This window comes from Dermacentor silvarum, chromosome 2 (genome assembly GCF_013339745.2).
Source record: "Dermacentor silvarum isolate Dsil-2018 chromosome 2, BIME_Dsil_1.4, whole genome shotgun sequence".
Classification (NCBI taxonomy): domain Eukaryota; kingdom Metazoa; phylum Arthropoda; class Arachnida; order Ixodida; family Ixodidae; genus Dermacentor; species Dermacentor silvarum.
Window position 1 is genome coordinate 175217655 of NC_051155.1, and position 27437 is coordinate 175245091.

Sequence of the window (27437 nt, forward strand, 5' to 3'; positions counted from 1 at the left end):
TTATATGGATATCTGCAGATGCTGCAGATGAATAGCTGCAGATGGATACATGTGAAAGAAGCCCACAAAGGACTAAAGAAGAGACAGGCACAAGCACTCAAGGATGCGAAGCTGTGCAGCATAGTTCTGATATAAAACACACGAAGATCTCTCTCTCTCTCTCACTCTCTCTCTCACGCACACTCACACACACGCACGCACGCACCTGTTTATTGCACAAGCGCTGTCTGTGATATATTTTACATAAATACAATGCGTCAGCACCAACAAAAAATTATTGAAAAGTATGCCTGACTTCATTGTGGTGGTGTCTTCCTATCCGATTCTCCGGCTAAAAAAGTTATGCTTAAAATGAGCAAATAAGTGGTGGAAACGCTCCGGGTACGCGAGGAGGATTCGCTATAATAACGTGCTCTCTACACGTGGGTTTCTCTTGATACACTTGTCACGAGAAAGGCAGCTCTCGGTAAGCGCACGTGAAAGACAAGCCTGCAGTTCTTCGTTCAGCCGTCAAATTATTCTTCTCGCTGAAGATAATCTCGTTCTGGGCTTAGTTATCTCAATGTAAGAGAAGGTACATGTTCAAGAACTGGCTATACAACCACACCACCGATTTTATACTCTTAATGTCGGGCTCAGAGCTTGCAGCGGAAGATATTGTTTCACATATACGGTTGCTGGATCTTATAGCGTTACATTATACATAAGTCTTGTGTACCATATAGCGTGATACACTCGAGCCGAAGAGTTAAAATTGTCACCGCAGATTTTTAGCAGCGTCCCCAGATTTTCCAGTAGAATCCTCCACACATTTCTGCCTGAGCTCGTGGCAACACAGCAGCTACAAAGATCCACGTTTTATAAAAATAAAATGGTCCCCGGCTATCGTGCCCGTTTGTTCAATACAATCGGGCATCCGCTGTATGACGCAACCGGGCCGGAACATTTCTCGATACCAAGCCTCGCGTACGTGTACTGGTTTCCAAACCACTTTATCCCTCTAGGCTGATAAGCATCCGTCATAATAAAGCTTTATCATCATAGTTTGAGTGAGGCCGTACTCTCCCGAGGCGCACCTCATTCTATTATTATTTTTTTGATGCTGCCCCGTGTTACAAAACCCGAAGGAAAATAAAAAATAAGATAAGATAATGTGAACATTTCTTGCTCTCGACTCACCTGCAATGCGCGCGATGACCGACCGATAGGTGTAGGTGGTGCCCAGAGCGGCCACTGCGAGAAGCAGGAGGCCCGCGCATGCGCCCAGCACCACCACGGGCACCAGCCACCACGAGGTGACTGAGCCACTGCGAGCACTGAGCATGAAAAGACTACTTGACGCGGAACTCCGGTAGTTATGACGGGCGTCGGGCGATTATTACGAGAAAAGATACCTACCTCGTATCTGGAAGGAGCAAAAAAAAAAATATTGTTGCGATAAGATAGGACTTACTTTCCCGGCTACACTGAGATACGCAGAGAAGGATAATGACACTAGATTCATAACTTTTTATGGCCGTCAGGAGTTTATGAAGACCACAAACAGATTGACTATATATCGCCAACTTGTCCAGCTGTCCATCCCGCTGCTGTACGCGAGGTTATATAGTTCACGTAATACGGTTAAGGTAGGCAAGCAATCCTATGAATGTCTTATATGGTGAAACATGTGGTGCGTAAGACGACGACGTTCCACATTGTCGCGCGGAGCACTCAGTGTAAATACAAAACTCATCGCTCCGAAAGCGCGTCATGACGCTTCGTTCCTTTTACAGCGAATAGTTTTCTTTGGCTCTTTGGCACGTTTATTGTGGTGGTAGGTATAGTGGTCGAACTTTTTGTAGCGTGAGCTACACTGGCCGAGGTTGAGCAGTTGGACAGCCGTGCTGCGCTTGCGCGGTTGCGCATGCCGAGGTTGGGCAGCCATGCTGCGCATGCGCGAGGAGCAGTGACGTCACACGGCGCACAGCTGGCGCGCCGGGCGTTTGCGCTGGGCGTTTATTTACCCTTTTCGCGGAGTATTTTGCTCTAGAGGAACGGGATGGCGCTTTCGGCGGCGCGCCATACGTTGCCTCAACAAATGCGCACTAATACACGAACCTATTACTGCTTCTGTGCGATCAGCTGTCGGAAATGCAACTGGGTGTTCGCTAATGCACTGTGCCCAATTCATGCTGCAAAATGTGTTACGATAAAGGGAAGACGTGTGCGGTAGTTAGCTGCAAAAATAGTGATTCGCATATTAAGGAATGGAATCAACCTGTGTCGCCACTGCCACATGCATAAGCACTGCCATGTGTCGCCGGCCCTTCGCGATGCACGGCTTTCCTCGAGGATAAAAAAAAAAGATAATTCATCCGCCTGTGCTGTATAGCTAACCACTAAAGAAAGGACTTCAACTCCAGAACGTCCGCTCGTTACAAAAGGAAGTACCGCCACATACTGGCATGGTAAGTTTCTCGCACGTTATCTACACATACCCACCCCTATACTCGCACACAAACTTATATACGCCCACCCTATCACCAACGTATCAATAATAAGTGAATGAGCGCACACTTGAATCAATGTGCCGAAGCATGAATGACGGCGACTACACCGACAAGACAGGAATGTTGGAAGCTGAACGTTTCGTGACGGTTTTTTGAGCGCCACCTGATGTTGTTAATATACGTAGAAATTCTGTGTATATATATATATTTTCAAAATGTCTTTATTATTTTTATTTGTATTCCGCACAGTAGCGCACCCAGGATCTCTGCCAGGGGGGGGGGGGGGGGGGGTTGACAGTTTGCCAATACCATTTAAAGAGCGCTAATTTCACTTTCTTCGGGGGAAATTGTCAAAAAATGCGCTTTTTGCGAGTGTGCAGACGATTGCGCGTCTTACATCTTAGTTGCAGTACTGAAATGCGTTAGGAAAGAAAAGGGGTTAAACAAAAGAGGGGGTTAAGTCGGCCTCAGGGGGGGTTACAACCCCCGAATCACCCCCCGTCGGTGCGCCACTGATTCCGCATGCTCTTGCACATGCTCACTTTAGTCAGACTGGGTATATATGTGTAATTTCCTTCCAAAAATAAAAATGAGTTGCGAGTCAGCGCCTGTCTGTTACCTTTGCCTTATTGTCCTCGTTTCTTGTGTGCGCGCTGCAGTTTCATGATGAACGGTCCACAGAGTAAGAGAGGGACTACCGATAATACGCCCTTTGATTACAAGCTACCACAAAGTACAGAACATTTACATTCCAAGCTTTGTGCGCAGCAAGAACAAATCTATCGCAGCTGAGCACACCCGCGAGCGATTAGGCTGAAAATAACCAATCATTACTGAGTCAGAAACATGACAAGCCGCTGCTTCAAAATGTTTGCCAAATAAAGAACGAAGATCACACTGATCCTGATTTGATTCATAAGCGGAAAGGTTGGACAGCTTGGAATACATTTCTAGCCCAGCTTTTGGTATACGCTGCTCGCGCCGTTTGGAGAAGGCGTAATCCGCTCTGAAAGCACTTACATGTTCTCTGACGTTGTGGCCAAAGCTTCGAGTCGTCCACATTCATCGTGTACGATATCCGTCGAAACAGAGGTTTGCTGCGCCGCACCGGCGTCTTGCGCTTGCATTGTAAACACGGAGGCAGCTGAGGCAAGCAATGGGCGCGTCACCACGTGATCAAACATGGCAGCGGCCCACGGGAGCGCCGGGAAAAGGGTCAATAGCCACGGAGAAGGAGAGCGAAATTGCTGCTCAGCGGTGCAGAAGAGTGGAGAAGCGTAGCTCATCGGATCTCGAAGTAGTTGCCTGGCAATTAGCGGTTGAGCGTAGGAAGAACGAACAGAAGAAGGCTAAATGTGCTGCGGAGACACCGGAGCAAAGGGAGGAACGTCTAGCAAAGCGGCGTCACCAGGAGGCTGAGCGACGTGCCAGACCATCGTAGCAACAGCAACAACAAGACGCCGTCGATGACGTCAAGGCTCGCCGATTGACTGACTATACGGTGAAACTCAGCGAAAGCGCCAGTGCGACTCGGACCTTCGAGACGGACTTCGTAAACAATCCGTTTGGATATGTGTGCGACGTGTGTGAAAGACTGTGGCACATGAAAGACTTGACGCCGGTAAGTAGTGTCATGCGTGAAATGTTGAGTTTAGCGGCGGCGCCTGATTGGGGTGAAACCGTGGCGCTGGTTTGTACAACGTGCAAGAACTTTCTCGTTAAGCAGAAGAGTGGTCTACACAATCGCCCTGCTCAATGTCCGATCGTTGATTTGCCATATGGCGGACGTTTGTGGTGACCGTCTCTTGACCAGTGCTGATTTTCTCCTCTTTACAAAGGTTGGTGTTGCCACGGGAGTAAACTGTCACAATCCCTGAGTTTAGCATGGTTGCTTATGCCAGTCGTGTTGACGCTACCAGAAGCTCTGGAGTCTGTATCTATGTGAGGAATGGGATTGCTGCCAGTGAACTGCCAAACGTAGCGGTGCCCAAGGGTGAAGCCTGTGCCGTTCAGCTTGACGAAAGTGGTGTGGTCATCGAAGCCGTGTACGTGTCGCCGAACAATTCAGTTAAACACACTATAGACGTAGTGGCTAAGTCTATACCTAGTCGTGCGGCAAGTGAACTGTGTGTGGTGGCTGGTGACTTCAATCGTACTCGACTCTCTTGGTGTTCCTTTGAAGGACACGTTTAACCTGGACTTAGCCAGTGTTCCAACTGTACAGACGACCCAATGGGGAACCACCATTGATCTTGTGTATCACAGACAGACAATCAATTCAAAATACTGCGTTAGGGCCATAGAGACGGCAGCATGTTACTACACTGACCACCGAGCCGTCTTTGTGGCAATAGAGAAGCAACCAGACGTTCAGCAAAAAAATAAATATACATGTGTCACATAATGCGTATACCGTGTGTGTGTGTCATTGAAGCAGCAGTAAGCATGATAATCAAGCTAATCCTATAGACAACCAGGAAAGCTAAGAATAACCAGCTGAACCTTCGCTCACGCTACGTATATCCTGGCATAACCGAGCTAAGCCACTGCTAAAGGCTTGTGCTCCTGCGCAACCGAACTGCGGGGCTCGTTCGTCACCGAACGCCAGCTATTATAGCTCTTTGAGACGCTGTGGCGGCTGCGAGAGAGGAGGATGATGGTCGCGTTACACACCGGCGCTCCCGCCACCGGAGGCAGCACACACATGAATAGTCACTTAAACGACAGCTACAGATGTGCTGGTTAATGGCTCTGTTCTCAACGGAATTACGCTTACGCAATGAAACAACGAACACTGCCTAAACGTTCTCCCAGCGACAAATATATACGCCTTCACGCGCATCATTCCTTTAATAAAGCGAATAGCTATCTATAAGCTGCCTATAAGCTGCAGAGCTTGACCAGTTAGGCTGGTTAAGCTCCGCACCACCAGATGGTTGCACCGTGCAGGCCGCTCACGTTTACGCTGAGCCGCTTCATCACAGCGGCAGTAATATGGAATAACTTTAGTTTACGCCTCCGCCCATCCCTCAAAACGCCCAGCTCGCCTCCGGTTACCGGAATGCCGGGCACACTTGGCGCTGCGACAGAACGCTCGCAATGCGCACGCTGCTTGGATAGCTCTCGCGGGGGATCGGCGGCCAGGCGGCTAGCGGAGAGGTTGGAGAGGCTTCTCGCGCTGTCTCCAAGACAACCGTAAGTAGGCAACACGACGTCACATCATGACGCAGAGCCAGTGAAGGCGGAGCTCAGCACCGATCACTCGGCGAACGAGTTGAGGAGAAAAAGCATGACTAGGGAGGAGGGTATATCGTAATTGTCTGTAGCTCTCTTAATGTGAGACGCTTCATTTAAATTGTGGCGCTAATGTCTCACTGTAGCTGTACCCAACGCGTCTACAGAATTTGTCCAAACCGCTACAGGGGCGCTTTAAAGTATGAAGGAGACGACGACTTGCCAGAGCAATTACTATTTAACTCACGGCAACGCAGAACAATTCTGCGAGCACTAGGCAGCGTGGCTCTAAATATGTAGATGAAAAATGTCGATAGGGACGCATCTATAGACCGATGGGCTGTTTTTCACTCAGGAATGCGAGGAGAAAGTGGACGTCGTCGCCTTTCACAAGAGACGGATCGCATGGACGCTCAAAATACTTACGCTCAAGTGAAAAGAATTCTGCAATAAAAGTTCGTGAGCATCGCAGGGAAGCTTACATATTTCACTGCTACGTGCGCTGAAGCATCCGGCCTGTTAAGATGAGATGTACAGTGCTGTATCGATTAATCCGCTTAGCTTAGAAGCTTGTCTAGTGTGACGAATATCACAGGGGTAATGACGCGAGGCGAGGCTACATGTATTACACTGCCCGCGAAGATATAGTGCCACTTTATAAGCTTACGGCAATTCATCTCCACTGACAGCTCCATGTCCTGCAAAATTAGCCATTGGGGATGAATTGCCGGAAGCACTAAGGCAATACCTGATGAAGTTCACACTACCACCACACGTAACTGATGGCAATGCTCGCCTGTAAAGCGTGCTTTGCCTGCATCACTAGTAAGTTAAGCAGTGAACCAAAAATGTGCGACGTGCGACATTTTTAACGCAGAAATGTTCTATGGCTCGCTATATGATGGCTTCCCGATTCTACAATGGAAATGAAATCATAGATGGCGCAGATGTGAATAAATAAAAACAATGTTAAGAAAAAAAAGTAACAGATGGACCACTGTATGCATGTACGCCTTGTTACGCTATTGCCTGGGTAATTAATTGTTTAACATAAAGATAAACGAAGCAGGAATATTTTTGTCGTAACGACATTTTTTAGGATTGTTTTGAGACGCATATATGTCCGCACGACATAAATGTATGCGGTAACGTTATAAATTTTTTGCGGCACAACATGACGTCCTGTCGCCAAACAACGGTAAATTTTGTCGTAACAAGCTCTATTTTTATATAGTATGCTCTGGAGCTGTGCGACTGCAACAAAAATTAGAAGTTTATGTAACAATGCAGGCGTCAGGCACACTTTTAATTACCGCAATAATGCTAAACATATAACACCTCGCGATTATATGCATGTTTGATATACCTTCTGACGACCACAAACCACAAAGAAAATGCATTGCTGAATGCGTTTCAATTCTTTGCACCCTCCCCATGTTCGAACGTCCGGCATTTCGATCATAGTTCGGGTAATAGTGGTACTGTAGGATATTTATTGTCGTCTTCCTCAACTGAGATTCACCGTTTGCTTTTCTTCCTTCCGTGTTTATTTTTTTGAGCTAGGTTCTCGCGCATCGCTGGACAATTTCGCCTTTCCTGTTATCTTCTGCCCGTTGTCGTAGCACTTAGAGACTGAGTATGAGCCACCTTTTGTATGCCGATTGTTCTCTGTAGTTCAAAACTGAATTGTCACCTGTGGTGTGATGATTGTCGGTGGTGGGATCCTCTCCGTCTCCGGATCCAGGTGCTAAAGAGAGGCAAAAAAAAATGTAGTCGCCATTGGATACAGGGTCAGTTTATGGAGTTTACATAAACTCCAGAGGCGAGTTTATGGTATAGTCAGCCTCTTTTACCGCGAGAACTTTCAGGGAGAGAGGAGGAACAACACCAAGTGGAAGCTGTCCATCACAAAGCTATTGCTGCTGTCGCTTTGGTGGCACAACATAGCCTGGACTAATTATTTTTACCACACAATTAAACACATAAAAGAATCTAATTTCCGATCCGGTACAGCATGTTACTTTGTTGAAACCATACCTCACTTCAGGTTTTCTACGTAGGCGGACACGTAAAAAAAATAATAATAATGAGAGAGAGAGAGAGAGAGAGAGAGAGAGAGAAAAGTTAAGCGTGATTGTCGCTTTAGTCCTCCGCGCAAAATATCGTCCAAGCGTTACCCAGCTTATATGCATGCCACATACTACTTTGCCTTGTTCCTTTCGCTAGCATTTGTGTGTGCCTGAGTGTCCGTTGCTTGAGTACGATTTTCGCGTCCGTCATATTACCACGTCCTCAAAGCAACAACTCGTTTAGCAACGTCACGTTTTGCTAGACTTCCTTTCTACGTTTCAGGAAGTGTATGCTTCGCCCAGACATTTAGTCCTGATACGTCACCTCGATGTTTTATTCGGTTTCCGTCGTACGCTCCATTCACATTCCCGCGAAATTTTTATTGCTACTATTGCCCTTCGTCACCGGTCACGTGGTCGTCGCGCGATCGTCATACGCCTTCATCTCCCTTAAGCTTCCGTTGCCGCGTTCCTGTATTACATTAGCACGCAGGTAGGGACGCCCCACAGGGCCGGGATAATGTAAGGATTCTATTGCAATTATTTTTCTTTCCGAGCTTCGTCAATGGTACGAGCGCCGCTCCGCTCACGCTATCACCGCTCACGCTATTAAATAATAAAAAAGGGGTCCTCAGACCCTTACATTTTAATATAAGACAACTTATATTGCCCCTGGAAAAACGTCTTCCGAGCAATGCATTTCTGTTTAAAAGTGAAGCCGACTTTAAGGGGATCGGCGTAAGATTGGTCTTTGTAAGCTGGCTTTCCCACGTTCTGTGTTGCAGTGAAATCGACTCAAAGAAAAAATGTCACAGTTTCGCCCTAAGGGCGAAGCAATGAATGCGATAGCAACACAGCAATGTCATACGAAGTAAGGTGAGCGGCTTTGGTAGCAATATGAATTGTAGTAAACATGAGCTGATTAAGTAAGCAGGTGTGCTGCGGCGTAAGTAGACCGACATGACGAGAGACTCGATGACCACGAGAAGGCGCGTGTGAAACGGTGGTGTTGATGAGAAGCGCTTCCCGTGGGCAGCGCGTGCGAAGGGACACATCTGTAGCGCTGCACTGCCGATCCGGGCAGCATTGCATGTGTAGCGTGCGTTGGAAAATGTGGCCCGACTATTACTAACTGAATGAACAAGCGTGGTGTGAGCGCGCACAAACAAACATGAATAGCTCACACTGAATGACTGCAGACAACGACCGTCAAAACTCTGGCAGCAAGCGGATACGCCGCAGCGGCGAACGTACGTGCGGTCTATAGCTTCAACGGAAACTGAGCGCATAAAGGTCAGAGCCGTGTGGAGATAAGAGACGGTGCGAGCGAGCGACGATCGCGGTTGTTGGCAGCGTAGAAGTGCGCCCCCCCCCCCCCCCCGCTCCCTCCGGCGCTGGCTTACCGCTTCCTTGCTTGCGCGTGGGAGAGATAAGAGACTGTGCGGACGAGCGACGAGCGCGGTTGTTGGCAGAGAAGTCCCCCCCCCCCCCCCCCTGCTCCCTCCGGCGCTGGCTTTCCGCTTCCTTGCTTGCGCGTGGGAGATTGAGTGCGTTCGCTCTCCGTGATAGCGCGCGTCCCCGCACGCTTCCGCTGGGGCATACGGCGCGCGGCGAAGATTTTATCTATACGGAACCTCACGGCGACGCCGACGGCAGAAATCCGGTTGAAGTGTCCATATAATTGCTATCGCAATAAAATGCGATGTGAACGGTCCCGATAACGCTATCGCGTTCCACTCTTAAAGGCGAAGATTAAGCGTCCTCCAATTTTTTGTAGCGATAGCTTCATTACGACAGGTTTTCGCCTCTTTGCCGTCGCCGCGCTTTGAGCCGTGGCCGCACTGTGACGTTACACCACGGCCCTCGATTCTCCAGCAACTCGGCTCGTCGCGGTCGCCGCACGGCCACCGCTCGCTGCGCCCTCTGTATGACGTCATACCCCGCGCGCCGCAGCTGTGACAACCGGATAGAAGGGGAGAGCTCGCGTCGCCGGGGCGTCGCCGGGTAAGCGCAGCTAAGCGCAGCCGGGGGTCTGTAGCTGTCGCTACTCGACTAGGTTTAATCAGAGCGAAACCACAGCCAATTTTTCCTCTCAGTGTGAACTTGAATATTGGCTACCCCGGTTTCCACCATCACACTGCCGTCTTCCTGTCTCTTATCGTTACGCCTAACAATTTTTATTGCGATAGCAATTATATGGACACTTCAACCGGATTTCTGCCGTCGGCGTCGCCGTCGCCGTGAGGTTCCGTATAGATAAAATCTTCGCCGCGCGCCGTATGCCCGAGCGGAAGCGTGCGGGGACGCGCGCTATCATGGAGAGCGAACGCACTCAATCTCCCACGCGCAAGCAAGGAAGCGGTAAGCCAGCGCCGGAGAGAGCGGGGGGGGGGGGCACTTCTACTCTGCCAACAACCGCGATCGTCGCTCGCCCGCACCGTCCCTTATCTCTCCCACGCGCAAGCAAGGAAGCGGGAAGCCAGCGCCGGAGGGAGCGGGGGGGGGGGCGCACTTCTACTCTGCCAGCAACCGCGCTCGTCGCTCGCCCGCACCGTCTCTTATCTCCACACGGCTCTGACCTTTATGCACTGTGCATTCGCCGCTCAGTTTCTGTTGAAGCGATAGACCGCAAGTACCTTCGCCCGCTGCAGCGTATGGGCTTGCTGCCAGCGTTTTGACAGTCGTTGTCTGCAGTCATTCAGTGTGATCTATTCATGTTTGTTTGTGCGCGCTCACACCACGCTTGTTCATTCAGTGAGTAATAGTCGGGCCACATTTTCCAACGCACACTACACATGTAATGCTGCCCGGATCGGCAGTGCAGCGCTACAGGTGTGTCCCTTCGCACGCGCTGCCCACGGGAAGCGCTTCTCATCAACACCACCGTTTCACACGCGCCTTCTCGTGGTCATCGAGTCTCTCTTCATGTAGGTCTACTTATGCCTCAGCACACCTGCTTACTTAATCAGCTCATGTTTACTACAATTCATGTTGCTACCAAAGCCGCTCACCTTACTTCGTATGACATTGCTGTCTTGCTATCGCATTCATTGATTCGCCCTTAGGGCGAAACTGTGAACCTTTTTTAGTTTCATCGCTCGTTGCGTGGTAGTTAACTTGCTCTCTATAGCTTTATTTTGTTAACCTCCAAGTTTTGCCCCGTATGTTAGCACCGGTAGAATGCAATGATTGTACGCTTTTCTTTTCAAGGATAGGCGGAAGATGCCGGTCATGATTTGGTAATGCCATGCAGTAAGCCTTTCAACGCGTTTTTATCCACTTGTAAATTTCTTTCTCGTGAGGAAGCGTTAGCTATACTGCCATAATCTAAAACGCGAACAAGCGGGAGCAGGACTGCAACATTTCAGTGTGGTCGCCGCTTGTGTGATATGTTGTTCACGTCGGACTTTCGGTATGAATATTTAGCGGCCGGACATGAGGTGACAGAATGCCGCATTTTCAAGTAGCGTATTTATTAGATTCCGATGCGTGCTCTCTCTCTCTCTCTTTCTCTCTCTCTCTCTACATATATATATATATATATATATATATATATATATATATATATATATATTACTACAAAAAGGCATGCGTGTTAGATTCGAGTACAGTATCTACAATAGCGACAAAAACTATCATGATTAGCATTACTAAATTTTGCAATCCAATCCAATCTACACGTCGCTGCATCTGCATTATAGCTGCGGTAGGTTTGCGCCTGCGTCGGAAGGTCATTAGGCTATAGTATATTCTGGACACTATAGTTAAGCAAGCCATGTGGCCTTCAAGGCGTTTAAGAAATGCAGTATTTCAAATATCATAAACGGTGTGCCGAAGACGACATGATCTGGACAGTTCATAGCGATAAAGGAGGCCTGCGACAGCGACGATGAGTGGTGCCTGGTCAACTGTAGCTCGTATACCATAAATTTTCTTTTTTTAAGTGAGCAGAAATCGCCATTGCTCATTCTCTCTCACTCCTAAATTGAAAAACCGGCGAGTGAACTATCAAGGGTACTCATTCTATATATAATTTCTTGCAGTAAGGAAATCGGGACGCGTGTTACAATCGAGAGCTCGTTAGAATCGAGTAAACGCGGTAATCTCGGACATGCTCTGTAGTATTCAACTTCCTTCTTCAATGTTTGTGCACGGCCGCTAGAAAAAAAAAAAACACATTTTTTTTTGTTATCCAGCGGCCGCGGCTTGTGGTTCTTAAAATGATCGATTGCGTAATAAGACGCGCACTATAGTATATACGAGTATAGCCCAATTCATTAAATTCGTCTATTCCATCCCTTAACAGCAACCGTCAAACAGGTTGCGGGCTCTCGGCCATAACGATGGCGTGGCCACGGTCGAACCACTGAAGGGAAAAATATGGCATGAATCATTCACCGCCATCACATGATTCCGCGTGGTTTTTTTTTTGTTTTTTTCTCAAATGATCGCAAAAGACGCCATACGGGGGAATCAGTCAGATGTGTACTCGAAATGTTCAGATTGAGGCCCATAGTTGTTGCCGACGGTTCCAAAGCACGCGAGGAGATTACGCTATGTTGGGCGGCTAATATGGGCGTTGTCTCAAGCTGCAATAAAGCTTTCCACGCCGAAAGAAGTGCCGACGCCAAGAAAAATTGGAGGACGCTTAAGCTTCGCCTTTAAGAGTGGAACGCGATAGCGTTATCGGGACCCGTTCGCATCGCATTTTCTTTGAGTCGGTTTCACTGCAACACAGGACGTGGGAAAGCCAGCTTACAAAGACCAAGCTTACACCGATCCCCTTAAAGTCGGTTTCACTTTTAAACAGAAATGCATTGCTTGGAAGACGTTTTCTCAGGGGCAATATAGGTCATCTTATAATAAAATGTGAAGACCCTAGGACCTTTCTTTATTATTTTATTAATTATTTGCTATTGCCCTGACGCGCGCGCGTGTCCAAAACGCATTAGGCAGGCCAAGTCCCAATTTGACCTGCCGTAGGGTGCCTCGATGCCAGCGCCGCCGTTCAGGGTGGTGCCATCCTTTGACCGCACCCGCGCCGCCGCTTTCTCGCTGCGACGCCATCTTGAGTCACAGCGATCGGTTGCGAGCGCTTGGTGCCGGTGCTTAGTTCGAGACACGGTGCGCGCGAATGCTTCGCTGACGCTTCTACTTGCTGGACAGTGTTCAGCCGCATGAATGACAAGCTTGTCAAGTGTATCGAGTCGACATGACGGGCTGTTGTGGTCCCAAGTGCACCGGATTGACGCGTAAAGGGCTTCGTTGTTTACGCTTCCCCCGGGACCCAGAGCGAAGGAAGAGATGGGAAGCCCAAATAAAGCGGTATGACTGGAAGGCAACGGATAGCGCCTACATTTGCGAGGTAAGTGTCAAGAAAGTTTAGACTATCGCACCGTGTTTTTCATAAATAAGAAAGTATTCTCTGATCCTCGCTCACGTACCTACGTTCGCTCACGAACTAAGCACTGCACCGATGCTGTCTGAGTAGCCTATGGTTTGCGAGCGCGCGTCGCATAGGCTTTTGCCGTTTTGATCAGCGCAGTCTATGCGAGTAGTACCCTTATTTTAAGAACTGACGAAAATGCTTCGCCGCGAAATAGCCTTACATTAGCTACAAATCGTCATGTAAACCACCTATTTTACTTTTTCATGGGAAGCACACATCGTGTGTCTCTTGTTTCTTTTTTTTTCCCCAGTTTCTTTTTTCGCTACTGGTTATATGGGACTAAAGAACGCAGTGCTTCTTCTGGGGAGAGCGGCTGTTGTGTACGGGGCAAGCGAAGCATTGTGATTTTCTCTATTCTCAGCAGATATCTTGCGGATCTCAGGTTGTTACGTTATATAGCTGATTTTTTAGACGAATATATTTGTAGCGTGGTGCTCGTAAGCCGATGGTCATTCGTGCTCATTCCCGATCGTAGTGATTACTGTGACGGTCTTTAAATGCCTGTGCACGGTATGCCCAGGTGTAGTAGAGTTAAGGGGCATCATGGGACCAAAATGTTTCGGCGCTTTCTGGCATGGTGTCTGTTGTAGCCTGTGCATTTCTTCGAAACGTGTGAAGCGAGGTAATACAGCATTACTTCTGCGAAAATTTATTTTTAAGCACTGTAATGGGTTCTCTAGCTGTATTTACAAGGCAACTTTTCATATAAATAATCACTTTTGTTGTTTTACTTGTACTTAAAAACACTTTGAAGAGGACCAGTACGAGGGAAATCGACAGGATGGACGCCGTCTGTTAAAGTCAACAGCCTTACATCATCATGGACTATATTTTCGAAGTGAAAAACATTACTAATCTGTATTTGTCTGTCTTAGTTTCATTTACGGTTTTTGTACGCGATATGTATGCAGTGTTGTTTATTTTTTCAATGTAGTTATCAGTGTTCTAATGGTTATTTATAAAATGTTCTGCACTCGCCATTGATGTGTTTGGCTGATGCGACGTATTCGATGGTAGCTGATGTATTCTGGCTGTATATCTTGATTGTTACCCGCGGTTGCGTTTTCTTGTTTGCATTCTTGTTTTCTATTTATATTGGGTGTAATAAGGTTGATGTACTCACTTGAACACCCCCCCCCCCCCCCATGTAATGAATAAATTTTAAAAAAAACTCACTATCCCGAATTGTGTGTCGAGCCTACCTTGCGATTTTTTTTTATCTCGTCTTTCAACATAACCTTCAGGCGCCACACAGTACATATAATTTTTCATGGACATATCTGTTTCATGATTGATTGTACTAGACATTATAAGTAAATGTATTTTGTGCATCGTTTGGTTTCTTGTGTGTACTACGCAAGATTGACACAGACAAGTTACGTTACATGTTTCTCTACAGCACTAACTAAACCTTATTTTCACATCGCAGTTACTTTTACACCAGCTTAATCCTGTCAGCACACAGTTTTGTGGGCAAAAAAAAAGCAAAATTGCGCGTAGATATCGTCAAATAATTGCAACGAACGCGAAGAGCACGCGCAACGCAAGGGAAACTAACCGCCGTGCGCGAGTGGCTGGCTACGGTAAAGGAGGCGTGACGTGTAAACCAAAATACAACAGCGAAAAAGAAAAACTTCCACACACAAGGGGTCTCAAACCTTATATACCAAGCATCGAAGCGCAAAAAAAAATAGTGCGTATTTCAAACATACACACGACATGTTAAATGTAAATTGAATTAGGCAACTTGGGGCATGTTCCCGGCGCCATACATTTACGTCTTGGACCTTCGACGAGTTAACGGCTATTGGTTATAAAGATGTGCAGATGCGATACCGATAAAAAAATCCTCATCAAGGCAAAGCACTTGGAAGTGCGCCGCGAGTAACACTATTTATGAACGCAAGCGTAGCTGAGTCTCAGCTCGTGTGACTCAATATGGCGGCGCCAGCGGGGTTGTCTCCACCCTGGACGGCGGCGCTGGGCATCGAGGCACCCGAACCTGCCGAAGATGCGAGCGCCATCTGGATAGGATTTTCGCAAGTAGCCTACCCGAGCGGCCGCTGTTGGAATGGTAGAAATGCTGGCAAAAGGTTTGTGATTGAGTTTCCTTGTAACAGAATTATGTTTTCTCAGATTCAAATAACAGTCCGACGCCAACATGTCTGTAGGTTGTGGTTAAGTCGTACTTTATCATTTTTCTGACGGATTTCACTGTGAGAAATTCAATTTTTGTTCACTAACACCTTGCAACACGCGGAGGGCCAGCGCGGTCCGGGTGGTTCGGGATGATTTTCTCCGCCACGGACGCCGACATCCACGCCGACACCGACGCCGGATTTTCTGCGATGCGGGGCCTTTAACGCTATCGCGTTAATATAATGCCTGGGGGCATCTGCAGCTTCGAGCAGCAGCAGTATTAGTATACGCGCACGCTATTGCTCATTTCTTCCCACAAGTTTCCCTGCGTCTGCTCAGTCAACAACTGCACGTAGGACCTATGAAATTAAACCTTAAAGCGTTATATGCCACAAACTGCTTAATAGCCGTAAAGCAAGTTACAGTGGTCCAACAAGGAATCTATCATGATCCTGGAGTCAACGTTTCGACAAGGGGGACTTGTCTCCGGAGGGCGAACATTCCTTTGACACGTCCTCTTGTGCCAGAGAAGACATCTCTCGTTCGACGAACAAGTGTCGATCACTTCACGTTTCCTGTGCCTCTGTTTCGTATGGATTCATAGCCTTAAAGGCTTACAAGCGGCAAAGGCCCATTGCAAATATAAAAGCCTACAAGAAGCCTCAGTGTACGAAAGGGATTTGATAACACGGGAGAAAGGACACCGTCGTGTTCGGCCCACTCACGGTGCGGTTGCGACTCGACGGCCTCTCCCAACCCGGGGACCAGTTGCGGCTGGACGCTGTCGGGCGAAGTCAACCAGAAGGGGCTCTTGGCGCGGGCCGGGCCGGAGGCCGTGGATGCCCCGACCAAGCGCGTCGTATACGGCGTCGCCACCGTCCCTGCTGGACGGGCAGACGCCCGAAAGAGTCGTGGGTGAACGATGTCGTCGTCTTTGGTGAGTCGCATGCTTTAGTATCTATAATGCTAAAGCCATGGTGACAGATCAAGCGGACGCCAGAGACGAATTTTCCTCTGCGAGCGTTTGCATCAAATTTCGGTAGTTCTATAGCACCTGGGAAATCAAGAATGGGAAGCTACTCCTAACCGACCAAGTTTTCGGAGCACTCCCACATTACGTGGGAGTGCACGCTACACAACATAGAACACCATGACATGAACACCACGAAGGAGCAATGGGAGGCACTGCTGTCCAGCTCGGCTCTCGGCGACCAACTCAAGCTGATCCAGAGAGCAGGGAAGATGGCAAGAGCCAGCGGAGCCCTGGACTAGGGCCCCGACCATTAGCGATGCCCCTTCGGTTCAACACAAAACTCTGATTATTTTCTAACAAAGTTTATCTATCTATCCATGTAAGAGCATCGTCCGTTGGATATAAAGCACCGCTTCGAGAGGCAAACCACGCGTCGCAAAGTTTGGCGCTATATCTATGTTCAACGCTACGCTTGTAACGTGGAATGCCTAAGGAACCGGGAAAGGTCCATATGCGCGCAGTAGTGGGGTGTGCGTAGTTGTGATAACACCCCGATATACTGATGGTTCGTCTGATCGCCGAAAATAAAATTTAGAAAACAGCAAAGTACTGCTGTTGCACCTGGTTTCCCGAGCATCGTTCATGGCGTCGCATGTGTTGCACCGGACACTTATCGAGCAAGTTTGAGATTACTCAAAGCGAAGAGACGGCTATACGCCGATGGTGTTCCAGAGAACGTATACATATTAAAATGTGCTTAAAAGGACACTAAAGAAAAACACTGAATCAGTTTAGATTGGATGAAATATTCTTAAAGGATTCTAATTTCGTTGATTTCGCGGTAATAGGTGAATTATCAGAGGAGACAATGATGGTCAAAGGTTCCGTTTTGAATTTCGCGCCGAAACCTCAGGGTCACTACGTCAACATGACGTCACAGGATTGCAGAGTTTTTTTTTTTTAATTTTGGCCACTGCGGTTCAGTAAACGTTCTTGAAACTCTCGAAGTTCAATCTTTAGCTCTTTTACAATACAACGTAATCCATTTTTACTGATAAAAATTTAATTAGGGCCGAGTAGACGGCGTAAAAAATTCATGAAATCACCGCGTGCTGGTGCGGGAATTTCAAGGCGGCGTCGCCAGGCGTCGCCACCCGCCTATCGTTTTTTTTTTTTTTTTTTTTTCTTTTGTGGCTTACCAATTGAGCGTCTTCCCGCGGTAAAAGTTTCTTTTTTTGTATTGCGGAAGCGTAGCTGACTAACACAGCTCAAACAACTTTTCTATTTAGAGTCCCTTTAAACATGGACGTTCGTGATGCCTTATTCGAGACTTCAATTGTTTTGATCGACTAAAGGGGAGATAACGCAGGAAGTTTACAGTTAATAGGATCTTGTGACTGGCGTCACGGTCGCTACAATCTCGTTGGCCTACATGATCGGCCTGCGCTGGTTTCATGCGTACAAACGACCTAGCGGTTCCAAATTGCGCAGCTTTCTAAATTTGGCCCCTCAAATGTCACCGCTATCGGTGCACGCCGGTCGCCTATATGCAGTATACGTACCAGGCTTGGCGATTCTAAGGTCCGGGGCGCTGTGGGAGGGCGACCAAGGACTGGGCCTCCAGCTCGGTGGGGGGCTGATCACTTGCCGGACGGGACTATTGCTCACGGCTGCATGAAGAACACGAGAGAGAGAATGTGGCACCTTTATCAGATTTCCCGGCACTCGTGTCCGCTACACTAAGTTACGCCATCGAATGCAAGACGATTTGGGAATGAAAATATGTATGACCCTCAAAGCGCCTGGTAAATCGCGACCAATGCCGACATTATTTCTGCATGTATATAGGATGCCCCAGATAACGTTAGCTATATAAGCTGTTCTAAGGGGGAAAAATAGATATAAGGAACACTGTGCAAGATACGATATTAAGACCCACAGTGTTCGGTCGTCACAGGTGTAACTTGACATCGTATCTCGCACCATGTTCTTTGTAATCTTTTTTTTTTTTTCGTTGAACAGTTTGGCTAACTAACTGTGACACACGTATAGGTGATTCGCTGAGTGCGTACGTGAATGCGGTCAGCGAATCACCACTGCCGCGGTGTTCGTCTGGTTATCAATTATCACGTTGGCGGCTATATATACCGCCCAAACGAACGCTGTCCAATGACGAAAATGCTCTTGAAGAAGAAAATACCCGTGCTTATTTCGTAAAAAAAAAAAGAAAAAAACTTAGTTCTAATAATCTGGCTCCTTTTTACACCCTGGTTGTAAGTCCAGCATGTCCTATGCAGTGCCTCCTCTAGGCGCTGCCCTATGGCCTTAAATCTACGTCTCCTTTTTCGCAGGATTAGCTGAGCGTTTACGTTGCGCTCCGCTGAGACAAGTGTATCCTTATCAGTGGCGTAGCCCGAAATTTTTTTCAGGGGCGGGGGGGGCACGCCCGTGGGTGGGATGGGGGGCTTCGGTGTTCCACCCCCGGGCTATGCCACTCAGACAGAGCCACTCAGCCGAAACGCTGGTGCATGCACGTGCGCACAACGCTTGCGCCGGCAGATGAAGAGAAAACGCTGAAGCGAATAGCTTTCTTCGGCTCTCTCGCCTATTTTCATGGTCGGAGGTTGGACTTTCACCGCCGATACAAATGCGTCGATAAAAAGGGCGCGTGCTGCCGTTTGCGGACCGCGTTCGCCGCCGATCGCCAGCCGTTACAGCTCTTTGAGACGCACGTGCTGGCCACCCACCGCTCTGTTCTCTACCGAATTACGCAATGAAACAACAAAAAGGTTCCCTAAATACCCTCCCGGTAACAAATGTACGCCTTAAAATCATTCCTTTAATAAAGCGTATACCTTAATTCATAGAATTCGGCTGCTTGCATACACTGACAATCATCATCTATGCTTTCCGTACAATTTCTTATTTTGCAGCCAAGCTGTAAATGCGTCGCACTCGTCTCTGGGAGACACACAATAACGCGCTTACAAAAAAAAAAAAAAAAAAAAAATAGCCGACGATTATGATACTCCCTAATGCGAAATTTGAGCGCAGCTCTATACGTGCTTTGATTTCGCGATATATTGGCTAGTTTTTGGGCCCCTCGAAATTGAAAGAAACCTAAATAAAAGTGAGGGAAACCTGCATCACCAAAGGTATGGCAGGTTTAAACCAATTAAACATAAATAAAAAGGGGTATAAACCCCCCTCCCCCCCCCCCCAAAAAAAAAAGTTTTTAGAGAAAAGCCAATTAGGAAAAAAAAAAGATAAAAAAGACGCGAGATATAGCCGAACCAAATGTCGAAATGGGATACCGGTCGAGCAAAAGTTCAAGGCACCAAAGGTCAGCATCGGCATGATGGGATGCGTCTCGACAGCATTTATTACAACATACTAGGCAAAAGCACTAAAGGAAAGATGACGAAAGAGAGGGAATGAAATCTAAAAGAGAAGGCCGTTAAGATTGATAAGACAGGTGTCCAAGGCGGCAAGGCAGGCCACCAAGAGCAGAGGACATGCAGGTGCGGTCAGGTGGTGGGCAGGTGACCCAAATAGTCCATGGACATGGGACGTCGGTGTTGTGCTTTGAGATGGCTGAAATCTGGGGTACAACTGAAAATTAGGCCGAAGTAGAATCGAAACAAAAGACGTACCAATAGATATGATGTGCCATAAAAGAAAACGATGAGGAAACCGAAAGGCGTGGTCAGGGGGGGGGGGGGGGGGGTGAAACGAATGATGATGATGATGATAAGTATGAGAATGCAATTTAGTCGTTCCGCCAACAGTGTCCCTGGTGCATTGCTCCACCTTGGTCGGCGTAACCAAAGACACTAAAGAGCGAAAGCTGAATAAAGAAATGAAAGAGAAAGATTAATATGTGTGGGTAGGAGTGAAAGAAAAGGGACGCATGCAATGCTAAGTAAAAAAAAAAAAAATGAAGAAGAAGCCGGGAAGGTGAAAGAGGAAATGAGGCTATAAAGGCGCATTAAAAGTGCTCTCTTTCGTTGGCTGATTAGAAGTGAACTATAGTGTGCAGGTGTGGGAGAGAAGTCGCGGTTATCTTTAATTAAACGAGCAATATCGGAAGTTAAAGGGCAATGATTAAAGTAATGAAGTAGTTCTGTGCATGTATCTCCGCAGGCACAGTCACTGTGATGAGAAAGATGAAAGAGGAAAAAATAGAAAGGTAGGCGGGCGTGAGAGGTAAGGAGTTGAGCGAGAGGTTTACGTGGCGGGAAGAAGGCGGGTATCTTTAGGACATTTGGCACCCAGTGGTAAAGTGCCATGTCCGCTCTATCGCGCGACCAGGCAACATTCCACTGGGCGTACGAGAACGCACGCATTTTAGTCTTGATAGAGACCTGTGTAGATAGAATGAATCTGGAAATTCCACGTGATACGGCGGAATTGGCGATGTTGTCAGCACGTTCATTGCCGTCAACACCCCTATGGGCGGGCACATGGAATAAAACGACGCGACGCAATAAGAAGGAGCTGTTTAATTTCGTGGACATAGGCGTTCGTGGTGGTCAAAGCGGATATGGCATGAAGAAGCGAGAGGCAGTCGGAATAGATATGAAGCGGGGTAACATGAGTTAATGAGCGGACATAGGTGAGGGGCTCTAATAGCGCGAGGGTTTCAGTCGCGTAGACGCTAGTGGCCCCAATGATCTTATATCTACCAATTTTAGTGATATGGCCATGAGGGTGGAACAAGACGAAGGCAGAATCAGCGGAGGAAGAGGTGTAGGATCCATCGGTATGCAGGTGATATACAGGCAAGGATGTTACCCTACGGACCTGAGGGAGATTGAGAGGTTGAAAAGGAAGACGGAATTTAAGACTGGGGCGGACAATCTGTCTCGTGCGGCACTTTGCAAACGGAGCTATGTGTGGCGCGACTACCTCGTCAATCTGGAGATCGCGAGAGCCAGCGCGTGGGTGACGCGTGGGCGCGATTCACAGCAGCCGCCGCCAAGACCTCCCAGACGACGCGCGCTACTCTGGCGCCATCTCGTAGCCACCGTCGCCGCACCACGCTTTTCTTCTCACCCTTTCGCCGTACCTTCCTCCTCTTTCCGCCTCATGGTTCCACTGCACCCTCCTCTCGGCTTCCCTCCTCGCGTCTTTCTTCCCCCGCTGCGCTCCGCGTTCGCTTTCATCTTTCGCTGCGCTCGTTCGTTCGGTTACGAGTGACGGCGCTCGCCGCGGGAACGGGCGCTTAAGAGCTGCGCTCAAAAAAGGTGGCATCAATTCAGTTGTATAACACATCGCGGCGCGCGAAATGTGATCGCAGAGAGGACCGTAAGCGATCGCTCAAATAAAGCTACTATTTCAGCTGCGGTGATAAATTTCGTAAAACGTTCTTAGTGGCTCGGAAAAAGGCGGCAAACGCTCAGAAGCACTGAGCTGAGCAGTGGGCGCACTCACTTTCGCACGAGCGAGAACCTCGCGACGAAGGCGCCATGGAGATGGCGGCGGGACTGCCTCCGTCCGGAGACTCGTCGCCGGGGCTGTCGTCGTCCACCGAGAAGGGAGTCGACGACAGGCAGGCTTCCTCGCACTGGCGAATGCTTCCTGCAGCAATGAGTATCACGTTATATATATATATATATATATATATATATATATATATATATATATATATATATATATGGTCACGTTTGATGAACAGGCGACGTCTAAAAGAGGCCGTTAAGGTAAGTCCGAGTCGCCAAAGCGGCAGCGCAGCACCGACAAAAAGACCAAGGCGCTAGCTCGTGAACAAGACTCTCCTCGTCTTCTTCTGGGAGCAAGTGGCACAAGCGTGTGGCATTACTCCTCCTCCCAGAAGAGCATCGACTCGATGCTAAACAAAACATGGACGGGCAGAAAGACTTGTCCCAGGAGAAACGTAATGGTCCAGAAACCACGACTATTATGGTGTGCGATATGGTTTTAACCGCACTACGTGCACAATCTCGGGCCGCGGTTATCAGCGTCGTGCTGGCTGGGTGCCGTCCGGAAGAACTTCATAATTGAGGTCACTCACTCGCCGAAGCACTTTGTAAGGGCCGAAGTACCGACTGAGAAGTTTTTCCGAAAGGCCTTTACGGCAGACGGGGGTCCAAACTAGCACTTGCTCACCCGGTTGGTACTCAACTTGTCGGTGGAGATTGTAGTGTCGCGTGTGAATACACTGTTGTTTCCTGATGTTCACGCGAGCCAGTTGGCGTGCTTCCTCGGCACGTTGCACGAAACGCTCAGTGTCTTCATCAAGATTGTCAGAATTGTCACATGGTAACATGGCTTCTAACATCGTCTGCACTTCACGACCGTAAACAAGAGCAAACGGCGTGAAGCGTGTGGTCTCTTGCGAAGCGGTGTTGTACGCAAACGTGACGTACGGTAGTACCTCGTCCCACGTCTTATGCTGCACGTCTATGTACATCGACAGCATGTCGGTCATTGTTTTGTTAAGCCTTTCGGTCAAGCCATTTGCTTGAGGGTGATAGGCAGTCGTCTTTCGGTGCGTGGTGTAACTCAGCTGAAAAACTTCTTCAAGCAGCCTGGCCGTAAACGCCGCTCCTCGATCTTTGATGACACAGGATGGGGCGCCATGACGTAGTACGATGTTCTATACGAAAAACTGTGCAACCTGCATCGTTTAGTTTTCCGGAGACGGGCGTCGGGGCTGCATCGGGGACGGTGCACGACGAGCCTGCGGCGATAGGGACGATGGTCGACGACCTGGTGGCGAACGTGACTGGTGAGGTCGGAAGGACGACGAGGGACTGTTCCAAGTGGCACGATCGTCAATGTTGGGCTGTTGGGCGTCAAATGGCGGCTGGTAACGGTGTGGGCTCTTGTCGTAGCGATAACTGGCGAATGACGGTAGCTGAGGGGGAGGAGACGGTACGGTAGTTACAATGGCGAGCAACGTAACCGATGCGCCGGCAGGCAATACAGATTGGCCGTTCGTCTGCGGTTCGCCACTCGGATATGGATTTCGGTAGCGTGTAGGATACCGCTGACTATTGGATGGGTGAGGAGCACTAGACAGCTGTGAAGCGGCAACGGCGCATGCAGAATGAACTCCAAGACTAGCGAGTTCTTCGCGGACTATTGCCTGCACAAATGGCACTGTAGGCATGTTGTTCGGCTCACTGGGACAGGAAAGAAAGGCTGCAGGAGCCCTGACTTCAAGTTCTCCCGTACTATCCGCGTCAGGTAATCTGATGATGGTCGCTGCATTCCTATAGCCTGTCGTCACAAGAGGATGTCGCAGCTGTGTTCGGCAGACGTGCAAACGGCGTTACAATGCGGCGGCTCTTGGCCTGCTCAAAGCGTTGACACTCTTTTATGATGTCCTAGTTAGGTTAGGTTAGGTTAGGTTAGGTTAGGTTAGGTTCACCTGCTCAACCTGCTCAATGGAAAATTGTGAGAGAGTACAGCCGTACTCTCTCACAATTTTTGCACATGAGCAGGTTGAAAGCATCGTCAGCGATCCCCTTCAGTACATGTCCAACTTTGTCTGACTCGGCCATATCGATGCCGGCTTTCCGGCACAGAGCCAGCAGGTCCTGGATGTAAGAGACATCATTCTGTGTACGTTTGGACGCGGGTCATGAGTTCTTTCTTTGCGGTGCGCTTCCACCCCGCGGGACGCAGCCCAGCAAGTCCCTCAGCTTTGGCTTGCGCGTGTCCCAGTCGTTAAGTTATTCCTCGTGGTTATCATACCACACCTTCGCCGTGCCTTGTAGGTATAGAACACAAAGTTAGCCAACATAATCGTTGAATCCCATTTGTTGTGGGCACTTACACGCTCATGCGTGGCGATCTAGTTTTCCACGTCGAGGTGTCGGTGCCGCAAAACGTTCCTGTGTGCCGCGGCTGAGCCAGGACAACCGTCGGGTTTGTAGGCGTTGAAGTGGGCCGCGCCATTTCGGGACCTGTTTCGTCCATCATGTTGTCTTGTCCGAGGTGACGACCACTGCGGAGCTCCGTTGTCTATCGTGGGTGCCCCGCCCCTCCACCAATTTGTTACGTTGCGGAAGTCACACATAAAGATGTATTTACACTATTTACAAGGAAGGCAACGATATACAAACAATGTGGCTGTCAAGACCGATTACACCTCGACACGTCAAATCGTCGTCTTCTGACTTTGGCGCCACTCTTGGTTGCGCCGTAACAATATTTATTGTACGATATGTGCGATATTCGGAGAAGAGGACAGAATCTTTTTCTTGTGTGGGAGATGCCCGCCCAGCGCGTATCAGTGGTTTCATTGAAAAATACATGCGTACCTTGAAACGGGCAGCATTGCTTTTGGAATGATTACTCTGTCAACACACCTGCGAGGCCTGCAAAATAATTATTAAACCAAATGCTAAACAAGAATTACTTTATTCTATGAATAATCTTAGATATCATACATTTGAACATGTTTATCGTTGGGTAAATGTGAGTATTATGAATTTAATGGACTAGCACCTCAGTTTTCCCATAGTTAGAAGGCTGTATATTACGTGGTAGTCGGACACACACTAAAATTTCGAGGACACCTAAGCACTTCTCATGAGCTGTGAATGCGAAAACATTAGTGTCCAATTGAACGCCGCTAAGCGGTCCTTTGAGTTTTGCGCTACTCGTTAATGTGCCATAGCGGCACGTGCTGCCCAGCCAGCAAACAGCAGCAGCCCGCGGTGCCAACGCCAGATGCCATCGACGTCCTGCGCGACGAGAGACCGAGGAAACAGCAGCGGCCACCAACGCCGGCAGGCACGCTCAGCAGCTAAGCCCAGTGGGGGTGAGAGAGAGAGATAAGGACCGCGCGCCGGCTTCCGAGAGCGAGGTTGACGTGCCGTCGCGGCGATGCCCTCTCCCCTCACGCAACACCTGGCGCGCTATCGATTCAGCTGGTGTTTCCTTTCGCCCGCTCTGCTCCGTCGAGGCGCGCTCGTGACGTGGCGTCGCAGCCAATGGGACTTTAGGTGCCGTTTCACTGCTGCAGACTACACCGGCCTTTTCGCTCAATGGGTCATTTGACGCTTTCGCGTCAAAGTGATAGCGGGTTTTCCGTTGGCGTCCGTAAGCCCGTTACCGACGTATTACCCTTGTTAACTGATCTAGTATGCTTGATATATTCCAGTATACCCGGACGATACAAATCTAATAACTTCAAGACAGTCATTGCAATAAGCCACCAATTTCAAGATATGCGCCATCAAACTTGGCGTATATATGCGCTGCTGTCCCACTTATTTTTAACAGAACGCTCTTTCATGCATTGAAGCACAAAGTAACTGAAACGCCCATATTTATTTCGTCCCACACTGTGGGAAATATCTCGAAACTGGGGGGATATTCTGTAAGAGTCCACTTAGTGGACTGTCCATTTCGACCGCTGCTGATTGGCTGCAGATGCACGATTGAGGAGGAGACAGGTGCCCCTAGCCAGTCTCATTCTCGCTCGTACAGCTGCAGCCAATCAGCGACAGCCGAAATGGACAGTCCACTAGGTGGTCTCTTACAGAATATCCCTCCTGGTGTCATCCTGGAGATTGGTTTCAAGTGGATATGTCTTGCAAACTCACCGGCTACAATTCGTAAATTGCAATGTGTCCTCAAGTTATTAAGAAGTTGATTATTGAATTTTTTCATTAGTTGAATGTGTGTTTCAATTTCTCGTGCTAGTAATGTCCCCCTCTTCGAATAACCCAGCTCAAGGACAAGAATATGCTATCTGCCACAGGCGATTTTAAAAATTCTGAAAATTTCAAAATGATCACGCCGTATAATTGGCGCATAAGGATGTACCTTCAGCACAGATTTTTCCAAAGTTAAATACAATACCTTGTTACGAAGCGCGCGACTAGACCATCGCTGTCGTTAACAGAACACTAACCGCAAACATGCTACATAATACATCAACATTTCTAACATCTACACGGAAAACACCCCCAGACCGGCTGAACATGAATTCAGCTTGCCAGAAACTAAAAATGCGTACAGTGAACTTTTCGATCGTAACCTGTCGGCACCAAAAGCATCAATGGCCTATGGCTGCATAGTAAAAAAAAAAAAAAAAAAAAAAAAAATCCCGAACGTTGTGTCATCACCAAAACATCATGCATGAACAAACTGTTCTCTATATTCATTTGGAGATGAAGCGTTTGTTTTCCTTCGTAGTAATTTAGCAGCACGAAACTCGCTGACAATACGTATATCTCACACGAATGGCAGTACACATATTCCAGGGCGGGGTCAGGAAATTCTCAATGGCACCCCTCTTGGATCAGTGTCTGCCCTCATGTGCAAATCGCAGCAATTAAGCTTACATGACGTACATACTCGTCGAACGTCTTTGTTTAGCGTCGCGCTGGGTGTACGAACATTTCTTCAGCTTATTATTTTGCATGGACTAGTGCAAGACAGAAGGATCGACGATAGCGAAATTTGGAGAAAAGATGCTACAGTGACGTTTCACTTCGCGAACGCCGGTTACGCGCAAGCGTATGGACACCGCGAACATGCACAGCGAGCTCCGCGGCGTCGAAGCACAAACAGAAAGGGCGCGAACGAGGACGCTACATTGATCTTGACGGTGCGATGCCTGGTGTGCCACAGGGAAAACGCATATTGCGACACGTGCGAAGCGAGCACTGCAGCGCAAACGGAAAGGACGCGAACGCGCCGATTCTCTTTTCCACCTCCAGGCGCCTTCCTTCTCCGACGCTCACTTCCCTCGCGACGACAAACTTAATTTCGCCGATTTGACAGACAGGGCAACTACGCCTTGCGCGTAAGAAAACCCGATGACTTGACGATTGGAAGAAACAAGGACTTTCGTTTCGTGCACGACTTCTTGCTAGCACTCAAGCGTGCGTACGTGCGCTGAATGTTCACAGGGGCCGCGCATGGTTTCACTCGCACTAACACCGTCCTCCACAGAAGATCGTATCCGCCATGACGCTCTTACCGGCCATTATCCAAGGTACGCAGGTCCGGTCCAAGGTGCCACGGGCACTGGGTGCGATGGCTTCTGTCAGTGCTGTCACCTGGCACGACAGCGCTGGGTGCGTACACGCGGTGCT

General features: G+C 48.5%; 1 protein-coding gene across 1 annotated transcript; it reads right to left on the bottom strand.

Moving 5' to 3' along the window:
• Window positions 1–27437, bottom strand: LOC119440579 (uncharacterized). Its single transcript, XM_049662973.1, has 7 exons — window positions 27323–27437; window positions 21790–21936; window positions 17919–18026; window positions 16109–16264; window positions 7374–7473; window positions 1180–1307; window positions 1–35 (listed from the first exon to the last, which is right to left on the bottom strand). The coding sequence occupies exons 1-7, from the start codon at window positions 27327–27329 to the stop codon at window positions 1–3; spliced, it is 681 nt and encodes a 226-aa protein (XP_049518930.1). The 5' UTR covers window positions 27330–27437.

Bases quoted from the DNA above. Each gene is read 5' to 3' on its own strand.
- LOC119440579 (XM_049662973.1), bottom strand. The intron at 18,027-21,789 runs GTGAGTGCGCCC...TTCTTCATGCAG, and splicing joins AGGTTCTCGCTCGTGCGAAA to CCGTGAGCAATAGTCCCGTC. The intron at 36-1,179 runs GTGAGTCGAGAG...ATCCATCTGCAG, and splicing joins GGTCATCGCGCGCATTGCAG to CTATTCATCTGCAGCATCTG.